The sequence below is a fragment of the Pyxicephalus adspersus genome, chromosome 2, assembly GCF_032062135.1.
Source record: "Pyxicephalus adspersus chromosome 2, UCB_Pads_2.0, whole genome shotgun sequence".
In the NCBI taxonomy this organism is placed as follows: Eukaryota; Metazoa; Chordata; class Amphibia; order Anura; family Pyxicephalidae; genus Pyxicephalus; species Pyxicephalus adspersus.
In genome coordinates, this window is record NC_092859.1 from 24,102,557 (window position 1) to 24,115,243 (window position 12,687).

General features: G+C 39.9%; 1 protein-coding gene across 1 annotated transcript; it reads left to right on the forward strand.

Moving 5' to 3' along the window:
• The first annotated feature begins 795 nt into the window (after nt 1-795).
• Nucleotides 796-12,458, forward strand: HDHD5 (haloacid dehalogenase like hydrolase domain containing 5). Its single transcript, XM_072398942.1, has 8 exons — nt 796-831; nt 3,886-4,089; nt 5,329-5,441; nt 6,303-6,396; nt 7,265-7,301; nt 7,567-7,741; nt 8,503-8,691; nt 10,408-12,458. Exons 1-8 carry the CDS (start codon nt 796-798, stop codon nt 10,745-10,747), a joined length of 1,188 nt encoding a protein of 395 aa, XP_072255043.1. The 3' UTR covers nt 10,748-12,458.
• The last annotated feature ends 229 nt before the right edge of the window (nt 12,459-12,687 follow it).

Consider the following 12,687-nt stretch of genomic DNA (forward strand, 5'->3'; position numbering starts at 1 on the left):
TCAACCAGATTCTATCTAATTGGTTGATCATGAACAACTTGAGCTGCTGAGCTCTCTGAATCTTTGTAAAGTTTAGAAAAAGCTAAGAAACTGTAAAAAAAAACAAACAAACCTAAAAGGTGATAGCCCTTTACCAGGCAATAGATTTAATTTCTATTCTTTCCCTCTGCTGGTAGTTAATTTGAGGACTGGTAAATTATTGGTGTCCTCTATGCTGTATGCTCATTTTATCCTGAGTGTGCTGACACCAGCAACAAACAGATTTAAAGACTAATAAACCTAAGAGTAAAAATGTCACATATTACCACCTATGACTCGTTAGATCTGTGTTCAGCAAGTACAGCTATATCAATGACCCAGAGCCACCATCAGGGGGGAACAAGGGGTACTTCTGTATGGGGTCCTGATGAAAAGACTTTGTTTTGCAATACAGGAACTTTTAGGTGGGCACAGAATATTTACCTTGTATGTGGTTCATATATTTTTTTAATAGCGACCCTGTCTGTACCCCATATGTCTCTTCGTAAAACTATATCATTATCCCTGATATTTCCGCAATTACCCATAATGCCTCAGAATCAACATAAATGTCTCCCTCCCCTAATGATGGAAGATATAGAATCCCATCACATTTGTAGACATACAATATATATATAAAGGATATAAATATTGCCTGTGTATTTGATGGTAACCTTTAAATAGATAAAATATGAGTTTATAGGCTGATATAAACTAGTGTCATCACTTTCTCAACGGTATATAGAGTGGTGTTTCCAGAGAGCAGATTCAACCAAGATGAACAATGAGGACACTTCTATTCTTACCACTCCTGTAAGCGCTGTTCCTGTATTAGACTGACAGAACCATGTAATGCTGTAGTGTCTGATTACCCAGCAGTACAAGTTCTCCCTTTATCAGTCTAAGCTTTGCTTTGCAGGGCGGTTTAGAAAAAGAGGGTACAATAATTAATTTACATAGATGTTTTATTTTAAATAATTATAGTTAGAACATATATACTTGCAGGAGTGAACATAGGAAGGTGCATTGTGCCATTGCAAACCCTTCTCAGCCACATGGGGGCCCCCACGAGGACCCTGAGTCAGTTCTGCACTGGGGGTCACACTTTGGGCTACATTCACCACTTTATAGTTGCATTCATTTTTATATTATTATAATTACCGTACTTTAGTTTTAATTGTCAAGAAAAAAAAATATTTTTGTTGCCATTAGCACACAGTAATATAAAATATGTGCCATATTGAAATTAAGAGATCCTAATCCTAAATACATTCACTGCTACTTATTGAACACAAGATACCTAGGGGTATATTTTTAAAGCAATGAATCTGACATTCACATATCTGATATATTCCCTGGTGGAGAATGATTGCCATTGAACACACAGGGCTCTATTTATTCACTGCCATGAGGAAGCAGTAACTGCCCCGCAACCTCAGTCAGAACATAGCCAATGCACATCAGTGCTGTTTCTATGCTTCAAATAAAAACAAAAAATCATAATAATTATACATTAATATCAAAAAAGAAAAACATAATTTTTGTAGTGAGAACATTTGTCACACAACATTTAGAAATATTAAATAAATAAAAAACTTAAAAATGTTTCATGCTTATCTCCAGACACAAACCCGGGACAACTGTTTTAGAGGCAGCTGTCTAGAAGGAGAATTCCCCTAACTTGGGGAGTTTTCCTTTATTTGATCTCCAGGACAGGAAAAAAAAGAAAGATCATCACAATAGTACACATACAGCAAAATACCCTTACAGGGATCTTAACCTTTCCTTATCCAAACCAAATAATAGCCAAGTTTTGGTTATATAAACACTTTAAATTTTTGGCTCAGAGGCTAGCACTCTGGCCTTTGCAGTGCTAGGCCCCAGAACACTATCTGCATGGAGTTTGTAGGTTCTCTCTGTGTTTGTGTGGGTTTCCTCCCACATCCCAAAAACATGCAGTTAGGTTAATTGGTTTCCCCCCAAAATTGACTTTAGATTGCATTAATGACATATGACTATGGTAGGGACATTAGATTGTGAGCTTCTTTGAGGATAGTGACATGACTATGGACTTTGTACAGCGCTACGTAATATGATATAAATATAAATACTGTGTAATAATAAGTTGAAAATGTTTTGATTGGGATTGGCATTGGGGTGAGTGGTATCTATTATTATTATTTGAATTTTTACTTTTTGATCAGAAAAGGAGTTGGAATGATTTTGCAAACTGGGGATTACTGAATTGATCGTGGAAGCCATAGAATAAGATTGGGTATTTTCCCTACTTGAGCTATGATTATTTATAATCTTTAATTGTTGTATTTGTTTGTTTCTCCTAAAAACGTAAAGTTGGTCAGTATAAATGAATTTTCATACCATTCACAGATCAATATCTTAGATCTGCAGAAGGGAGGATTTATGGGATATAAATGGGATTGGAGGGGAGTATATTTTGTAACCTACAATGATGAATAATGAGTGAAACCAAGTTTTTTTATATACATTTCTGTCTGGATAATTTTAAAATAATGTTTTTATCCTCTGGATTCAAGGCAGGCCTTACCATTGTAACAAGCATAGAAAAGTCAGCATTTAAAGCCTCTCTATCACAGGACATATATTTGTAACTCTTTGCACTCTACATTACAATGTGGGTTACTAGGTTTCATTTGTGTCTCCAATGGCAGCCATTTTTCTTGAGCCAACGGCTGTTTATTTTTAAGGAATGTTTAGGCTACATAAAAATGTCTGCTCCCTTTTCACAGACTGAAATTAGGGACACGACATGCAGTTTATAAAAAAAGAGCATATTTTACGTATATAAAAATACACACTTCTTTGTTTAACTTGTTCTATTTATAAATATAAATTTTTTGTTTCAATAATAGGCGATTTGTACAATAACAATAGCCAGGACCACAACTCCCAGCCTGCCTCACGCCCACAATGCCTGAAATCACATAGAAGTGCATGCTGGGAGCTGTAGTCTTTATGGCTGACAGGCAGTTCTGGTGACATTTGTTGTCGGGTTCTTGTTGACTGGGAGGGGTCACTCGGGGCAGGTAGAGGGGTTTTTGTGGTATCGGGGGGCACAAACCTGAAGTGCCAGGGGAGCATACACTTGTTGTGTCAGAGGAGGAGAGTGGAACTGTATCGGGGCAGCACATTTTAGCAGAGCCCAGGGGAGGGGAGACATATCAGGGGGGCACAGACTGGCATTGCCCATAGGAGGGAAGTGAAACTTTATTAGGTAGGCACACACTGGAAGTGGCAGGGGGTGCAGAGTAGAGCTGTAGGAAGGGGACTCACATTACCAGTGTGGGGTTCATCCCTCAGGGAGGTGGCAGTGCCAGGCTATGTTAACTGGGCACAGTGCAGAATATCATTTATTCTGCAGGGAAATAACTAGGAGTTTATATTCGAGTATAATGCTTAAATAGGGGTTACAAAGACTAAGGCCAGGTTGTATGCCAGGGATAATATAGGTGTAGATAGCATCCTATATTTCCTTATATGCAGTGCCAGGCTGTGTACTGGGCATTCTACAAAACAGTGCCGGGCTGTATATTGAGCAGTCTACAAAACAGTGTCGGGCTGTATACTGGGCATTATACGGAAGACAGCAAGGCTATATACTGGGCATTCTTTAGGACAGTGCCAGGCTATATACTGGGCAATCTATAGAACAGTGCCAGGCTGTATACTGGGCATTCTATAGAACAGTGCCAGGCTGTATACTGGGCATTATACAGAAGACGAGATATGTAGTGTGGGAAGTAGTGATGGTTTCAAATGACAGAAGAAGCCGGGTAGGCAAGTTTGAAAAAATGGGTTTTGAGTGTTCTTTTAAATCTTTTCTTCTAGAGGTCACCTGGCTTTGGTCTCCTCTTTGATATCGATGGAGTGCTGGTGAGGGGCCGGAATCCTATTCCAGGGGCACCTGAGGCTTTTAGGAGGCTGATGGGCAAAGACGGGCGTCTGGCAGTGCCCGTTGTCTTTGTAACCAATGCTGGGAATTGCCTGCGTCAGGAGAGAGCGACAGAGCTGAGCCGAGTTCTGGGGTTTGAGGTGAGTAAAGCAGCAAGAAGGTGAATAGTGTGGAGGCTGGTGAATTCTGAAGGAAAATTGTAACCTGTTGCAAGCTTTAAAGGACAATATTCCTTAATCAAAGATCATGTGCATTTCCTATTAATCTTTGAAACCATGGAGTAGTACTTTCAGAAATCCTTTAGGTGAACCTTGCTTTTGACACTTAATATATGATATATATATACTTAAAGGGGTCAGTTTATAAATCATTGAATCTGACATTCACTGAAACATTCCCTGGTGGAAAATCAATTACTGCTATTTAACCTCTCTCGCGGTATGATTATTTTGTATTTTTAAATTTTACATACCAGCGCACACCCCCCACACGTCCCATGCCCGCCCGGCATTTGCATCTCCTGACCTCGCGCCTCCAATGTTCACACGCCAGGTATGTAAGGCCAGGGGACACAGATGCTGGGCATTGCCAAGGAGGCACGGATGCTGGGCCGGTATTGACCAGGGGGTTGCCACGGGCTCGTGGGGACCAGGTAAGCCCTCAATTCCACTCCGATCGTGGCTCTGTGTTACCGCTTTTTCTAATGAAATTTAATCCCCGAGCCACACTCGAGATTACTGCCAGGGAGGTTAAACACATGGAATTGGAAAATTCTACTCCTGAAAATGTTTCATTAAATGTCAAAACAATATGTATTTTTTTTTTGAAGTTTTAATTATTTACCGTCTTGGTGCATTAGTGTAGTACTGTGCTCCTCTGACATGCTCCCCTTGGACTTTTCAAGTTTGTGCATCCATATCATACACATGGGCACACATCCTTCTCAGATGATGCTGATTCTCCACATGCCTTGCCCTCCCCGCAGACATTCAAGTTCTGATGAGATGAAGTCAGCTGAAGTACACAGAAAATGCTGGTCTTAGGGTGACAACACTGTTGCTACATTAGGAGCCACACAGGATGTGTTGTCACCATAAAACCAGATGTCTGCAAATTGGCAGCAGGCAAAATAGATGAAGGGTGAGAAAAGGAAAGAACAATGGCATTGGAATGACAGAGGAGTGATCTGCTATTTTCTTTAGGTTTTAGGTTTCTTTACATTATTACCTGGTGTGCACCAGCCTGAAAACTATACAGTGCCAAAATACTTTGGTGGTGCAGAGCCAAGGAATGGTAACCATGTCCTGCTATATTGTATAGAAGTTTCATGAACTTGTTGCTTTGTCCTGTACAGCCCTTCATATCTGCTGTTTCCTCAGGTGTCTCAAGATCAGGTCATCCTTTCCCATAGTCCTTTCCGAATGTTCCGTCAGTTCCATGACAAGAGAGTTCTGGTGTCTGGGCAGGGGCCAGTGAAAGAGATTGCCAAGGAGTATCCTTTTTTAAATTGTGAAGCATTGTCTGTGCACCTGCAGCCTTGTAATTTTCTGGGATCAGCTGGAGGATGCATCACTGTGTGATGCTGTGGGTGCTGTGTTTTCCCCCACCTCTTCTAAGTTCAATGTGATGTATAAAGTCTTTAAATTATGTCTCTGTGTGTTACGTAATTTAAGTGTGCTGGGAAAGGGAACCAAGGCAACATTTAAAGTAGGACTCCATACAAAACCTTTTTTCCTGGTTTCAAATACCATGGCAAAGGCTTCAGTGTTCTCCCCAGCCCCTTTTAGCTGGGCGCACCACCCGGCAGTTTTCAGTAACCACCCGGCTATTTTCGGGTAGTTACTGATAAGTTGGGTCACTATACAGGCGCTGCCACCCGCCTAAAATCTCTTCCCACCCTGCTTAAAAAAAATTCTGAGTTTAGCACTGGGCTTAGACTGTCACATTTTGGATGCTGTCAATGTCACCCCATTTATTTGTCACCTAGACATAAAGTATTGGAAAATCTGCCCCATCACTAAGACAGGAATGGAGGAGAAAGCTTTCAGTGGGCACGCTTGTTCTTGTGACAAAAGGATAGGATTTCCCTCACTTTGGTAAAGTCTTTTACCCACTTCTTGTCAAGTCTCTGCGACAGTAAGCAAAGGGAAATATCCCTAGTAGAAGAAACACAGGGGGCACAGACAAGCAATATAAATCTGGCAGAAGTTGTAACCCTTTCCTATGCAATCTCAAATTTTATAAATAAAGTTTTGGCCGAAGCTACGCTTTTATTTTTTATTTCATGATTCTACCAATTATTCTCCTTGTGTTTAGTCCTAAGTAACCTTTACACTTCCTTAACACTATACAGCCTGGGCTTCCAGAACATAGTCACAATTGAAGATATCCGGAAGGCTTTTCCACTACTGGATACGGTAGATGAAAGTCGCAGACCTACAAATCCGGTGGGTGCTGCATGTAAATATGCTGACAGTAAACAGGGGACTGACCTCATCAGTCTTTTGTTGTTCTTTTACTGTCCAGTCAGCAGGCTGGGGTTGCAGAGCGGTGGTCTCATCCATTTGCCAGTGAATTTTCTTTCTCGTCCATTGAGGAAAACAGGAATTGAATACCTTTAAGTTATATTGCCACCTTAATGGAAACTGGGCAAAAATCTTTAAGGCTAACCCTGGGTAACCCCTTTTTTAGTATGCCTTGGTATTTTGCTAGTGTAGGAAGAAATTTTATCTTTAATTCGGGTTCTATAATCAATGGGATGTGTAGGAAGACATTTTAGATTTAATTTGGGGTTTACAATCAAGATTTCTGCAGTACTTTGAGAGTTGGTCTGTCCCATGCAGCTTTCTAGGCAGCCTTTAGTTATAATCTAAGAGAGCTAAATCTGAAATATGAAGTCAACCTGGAAGTAACCTGAGGTGCTGGATCCCATGTATAGGTGCTTTCTAGACCCTGATTTGGGGTACATTTTCAGGTTCAGAACCACTTGCATTTTTAAAGTCCCAACTTCATGCAGATGTGCAACTCAGCATTGGTGGGCAGGGAAAGCTGGCAATCCTGTCTTTCCTTGCACTCACTGAAAATGAATCAACTCCTGCACGGCCAAAGATTGGCTCCAGGAAGCAAAGAAGAAACATGGCAGTGCCCTGTGTGGGAACAAGAATAGGTAAGTATCGCTGGTTTAATTCTACTTTAAAGACACCCAAATCAGGATAGCGGCAATACAATTTATTATATATTTTCAAATTTAAAAACAACTTAACACATGTACACTTTAAATGTACCAAATGTATCTTACAGCTTTGTCTCTTTTAGGTTCCATCCCCCACCTTGCCTTTCCCTACTGTAGAAGGTGAGAAACTAACATTGTCTATGAATGACATTCATGTAATAGTCTTTATATTTTGCCCAGCTGTTACCAGAGATGCAGCAGTGTTGATCCTCAATAGCAGTTAACAGATTACCTTGTAAGATTTTAAAAGTAATAGAAGTCTTTGGCTTCCTTCACAGGTAACATTTAGCAAGCTGGAAAATCTTTGTTAATGAAAATATGTAAGTCGAATTGTTGGTAACAAACTGTGAAACCTTCTTTTTGTTATGTCTCTGTGTCATTGTAGCTGTTGTCTTACTGGGGGAGCCAGTGCGCTGGGAGACGAGCCTGCAGCTCATCCTGGATGTTTTGCTGAGTTCAGGCAGGCCAACCGAATGGCAGAAGCAGCCACCATACCCACACATTCCTATATTGGCATGCAACATGGATCTACTCTGGATGGCAGAGGCAAACATGCCTAGGTGAGTGGTGATTTTATACCTATGGCAGTACCATTACCCTGGTATGTAGACTAGGAGGCTCAGGAATGGAAAGTGACGGGCAAGAAGAGAGACTGGTTAGTTGTGATGTGAACAGTGATCCTGGGCAGACAAATTCCAGGATAATCAATGCAGTATTTTTTTCTGAACTCAGGTGAAATTTAAATGCAATTGGCAGGTAATCTGGACCCCTTTCTTAGATTTAAAATAAATAAGCAAAATACAAAAGAAGCATATGGAGTATATTTCTGCAGAACATTTACATTTACTCATGTTTTGTTTCTTTAAATTCTGGGAGTACAGAAAATACCTGTTGATCCACCAGAAATCTCCTTACTTCCTGTAATGAGCTGACAACATTTGTATTTTACTCCTAAGCAGTGTTGTCAGTCCTGCCGACTCCAGATAGACTGCTCTTCATTCTCCTCTTATGTTATAAAGAGAGGAGATTTGTTCATTGATAAGTTACAGCAGTGATCAGTTCTCATTATAACTCATAAAATTCAGTCTTCAACAGAAAAACACAATGTATTTCCTTACATTGACAATGAGCCATTGTTAAGGTACACGATTTATTTTCTAAAATAATGTTTATTATCTTAAGGTTCATCTTTTACCTAAATACATTCTAAAAATGATTGAAAACAGCACAATAAACTACATTCTGTTTTTGTGTTGGATAGAAGCAAATCTTTGACATGTTATGATCCTATATATAATCTCTGTTTGTTTGTCCTCTTCAGATTTGGTCATGGAACTTTTCTTGTGTGCCTGGAAACTTTGTACCGGAAAATCACTGGAAAAGAATTGTGTTATGAGGCTCTGATCGGCAAACCCAGCACGATAACATACAGCTTTGCTGAGCAGCTGATTATGAGCCAAGCGAAAGAGCGGGGCTGGAAAACCCCAATTCGGACCTTGTATGCTGTCGGGTGAGTGGTTACATTTACTGAAGGAAACCTAAAACCCAAGTTTGGCTTGTTGGATCAGAACCAAGTCACCTGGGACACCTGATGTCCCATAACTCAATGCGCCATGTCTGAGCTCTAGGCTGGAGGACTGTCACATGACACCGGGTGTGACATCACACATCCCTTCTATTTTCTGGTTGGGATTTTAGTGCTGGCTACAATGAAGAAAAAAGCTTGAGGGAGTTGTGGCACAGTGGGTTTTAGCAGGTTGGAGTGTAATTTGGTTCCATTACCAATGGTACTGTTACTTTGGCCTGAATGGAAAAGGTAACAATATCTCTTTGTTGTATGTAGCCTCCCCAAAGCTCCCCATCAACCTAATCCCAGAGCCCCCGAAATACCTGTGTAGGATCTCACTATCCAAGAACTTACACAGTGCTACCCAACACTAATTTTACAAAGGTCATGTGATTGATCACTTGGATCTCATCTGAGAATTCCTGCTGTTGGTTGTTTTAAAACTAAGATTTAAAAAAAATTAAACTTCTATGTTGTTTGAAGTTACCATACATATATACATGAGCAATGTCATATGGTCAATCCTGCTTATTTTTTATTCTCATTTATGCCTGTCTGCCATGACTAGATTCATAGAGACTGGATCTGCATTCTTTAATAATGTCAGACACTCACAATATACATAGTAGTTAAACACTGACAATATTCAAATATATATATTTTTTAAATTAAGAGAAGGTGATTTTTATGCTCATGTGTAATCTAATTAGGGATGCTAACATAGGCTGTAATAATTTTTTGTGAAGTATTATTATTTTAAAGTGGATGTAAACCCAATCTTTAAAACTTTATATAAGCATTTTAATGTAAAACAATCCCAGGTGATACGTTTTTGTCCATGTACAGTACGTCCTGTTATGGAGGAGCAACACTTTGTCCTCCTCCCTATCCTGCTCATGCATTGTCGCTCTAACACACAAGCTTCTGATGGAAACTAAAAGTGTGTGTTGCACATGATGCAGGCATGACAACATAATGTACATATATGTGTATGTTGTTGAGCCAGTTTTTGTAAGTGGCACAACAACACACTGTACATTAGATTGTGACTCACAGGAACACACCACAATGCACATACCATGCATTGTGCCTCTCTTCATTTAGTAAACAAAAAAATCATATGCAGATTTTGATGCATTGGCAGCTCATTCATACACATGCAATAACATGCATTTGTTAACATAGCCTAAAAAATGAATATAGGCTATGTTAACAAAATGCATGTTATTGCATGCTGTAATGTGCACTATTGCATGCACCCTAAAACATTAAGGTAGTCTGAATGGACCATAAGAAATGTCATGCAGCTATCAATAGAGTGTATTAAGACTCTTAAGTGACTGCAGCGCTGTGATGCGACAAGGGATGAAAAAAGGCAATTTCACAGCGCACAAGGCAAACTAAGTACACACAGCCAGCTCTTTGCATCCAGTAAACAAATTGGCTTTAAACAGTACAGTATATGAAGGGAACCCATCAGCTCACACCTTTTTTTGGGGTTACGATTGAAAAATGTTGAGCGATGTGTGCTCACTGGACATTCACTTCACTTTTATAACATTAATTATCACAAAGGGCATGTTTGTGTTTTCCCAAAAAAAATGACACAGTGTACCTTTGTCTTAATTCTACTTCAAATGAATCTTCATTCTTTTTTAGTGATAATCCCATGGCAGATATTTATGGCGCCAACCTCTATAATCGCCATCTGCAGACGCATCAAGGAAATGCCCTGTCAAACCATCCACAGAGCTGCGAGTCCATCCTGGTGTGCACCGGAGTTTATGGAAATCAGAAGGAGGTGCCAGCAGACTTGCAAGAGAGCATCACTGAGACTGTTTTCCATGGGCATCGCGATTTCCAGTTGGAGCCCAGCCTGGTAGAAGCATGCCATGTGGTGCAGGATGTGGGGCAGGCTGTGGAGCTGGTGCTGAAGAAGGAAAGTTGGATCCCTGAATCTGAGAGGGATGATGATGCCAGCCCCTGCTTCAGAAACTGATGGAAATTGTATGTTATGCCCATGTGGTGTAGATGCTGCAGACGGTGGGGTCTTATTCTGAACAGGAAGGACCTCTGCATGCACTGTGAAATTCTTTTGGGTAAAGCGCCTCATAAAAAGGCCAATAGGTGGTTCATGGCACTTCTACAACAGACTAAAGTATGTGCACTGGCATATGGTCCAATCCATGAAAAGGGTTGCTATAATTTATTGGTAATTCTTGCATAAGAAGCATTCATAACTTGTACTTTTAAAGGATGTTATGTCTTCAGAAGTGTGCAGGGTTACTAATAATCCATATTTGTCCCCTTTTTTAGCTTTCCTCACAGCTTAGTGCCTCCCCGATAACACACATTGCCTTCCAGCTCCTGAATGTGCATGACAGTATCAATTAGCTTTATACTTGAAAGGAATGTAAACAGCTACCTCATTGGGTTATTTATTTCCGTGCATTCAGAACATGGAATATGCTTGTGTTATCTGCATGAGATCAGATTGCACACCTTGTCTACCAGCTCATAAATGTGCATAACAAAATCAGAGGACCGGATTGTCTTATTTAATATTGTACACTCAGGAGCTTGGTGACAGCATGTTTGTCTCCACAAGACCAGATGCTTAAAACTCCCTGCCTTCGAAGTCTCGAATGTGTATGAGAGTATTGGGTGTCAGAAGTTATTTGTTGAGATGAATGTAAACAACTACAGAGTTGTCTTATGTGACACTGTACACTCTGAAACTTGGAGTCGGTATAAGATGAGGCATTTGACAGAGCAATTAAATGAACTCCGGGGCCTCCAAAGTCTTCAGACAAAGTGAAGCTTAATAGGGGACTCATATAAACTATTCATTGTAGTCTGCAAAGTTAGAATGATTTAGGACTGGCTGTAGATGATAGGATGGATACAGGCAGCCCTAACTGATATTTTGCTGAAGCAATCAGTAAGATTATATACTATATTACTATAATCCACATCGCTGCCTACCATCTTCCTATCCTCCATTCCCAGGATTGAGAATAATGTCTGCCTATCTGTGCCTTACCTTAATACTACCTTGTGCTGCAAATTTTATTCAGAGATGTACGTTCAGGTTTATTCAGATCTAGTAGATAATGGTATTGATTTTGATCATATTTATTGTGTTGCTCTGGTGAAATCAGCCAGATTGTCGGGGTTTTTTTTTATAAATTCTATTTACATTTTAAAACATTTTAGTAGTAGTGAAATCATGCAAAGGCACTCATATTGTATGGCCAAAACTATGTACCCCCTACTGGTAATGAGTTTGCTATTAAAGATAATGTTAATGAGTTTCCAGTGAAACATAATGTTAATACTACAACACACAAAGTCATTTTAGACATTTGTGCACTTCATACCTTACCTGGAAACAGTTTTGGAAAGGCTCTTTACTTTTCCAGCATGTCTGTGCACATAACCAGTTTCTTTTAGACACAGTTTTACTAGTTTGGTGTGGAGTAATATGGGAGCCCTGACCTCAACCCAACTGAACACAAACCATGTGTTTGGAATGGGGTGTCTAAAAATCTCATAATTGTATGATGTGTAGGTGTCCACAGACATGAGATGGTGGGGGAACTTGTCTGTGTTTTGATTACCACCATAATGAATGTATTTCTGAGAATCTCTAAGGAAGGATTTTGTGTGTTTTGTTGATTTTAATTGGCAATAAATTTTATTGAGATCAATTAATATTTTATTTGTGAGTTTGTTTTGCTGCAAGGCATGCAAGAAGAATGCTCTTTACTGTGTCATGGGTGCAGCTGGTGCTTTCATACCTGTGGGAGTTCATTATAATGCACATTGCACATTGCAGCTCCTTTTTATATACAGCATTGTTATATGTGCCTGTCCTTTATATATGAGACCTCAATGAATCCTAAATTAATTAAAAAATGCACGTGACTCTTCCCAGGG

Excerpts from the sequence above, each read along its gene's own strand:
- HDHD5 (XM_072398942.1), top strand. The coding sequence starts at position 796 with ATGAACAATGAGGACACTTCTATTCTTACCACTCCT. Across the intron at positions 7,302-7,566 it reads GCCTTTCCCTACTGTAGAAG|CTGTTGTCTTACTGGGGGAG; the intron begins GTGAGAAACTAA and ends GTGTCATTGTAG. Across the intron at positions 7,742-8,502 it reads GCAGAGGCAAACATGCCTAG|ATTTGGTCATGGAACTTTTC; the intron begins GTGAGTGGTGAT and ends TGTCCTCTTCAG.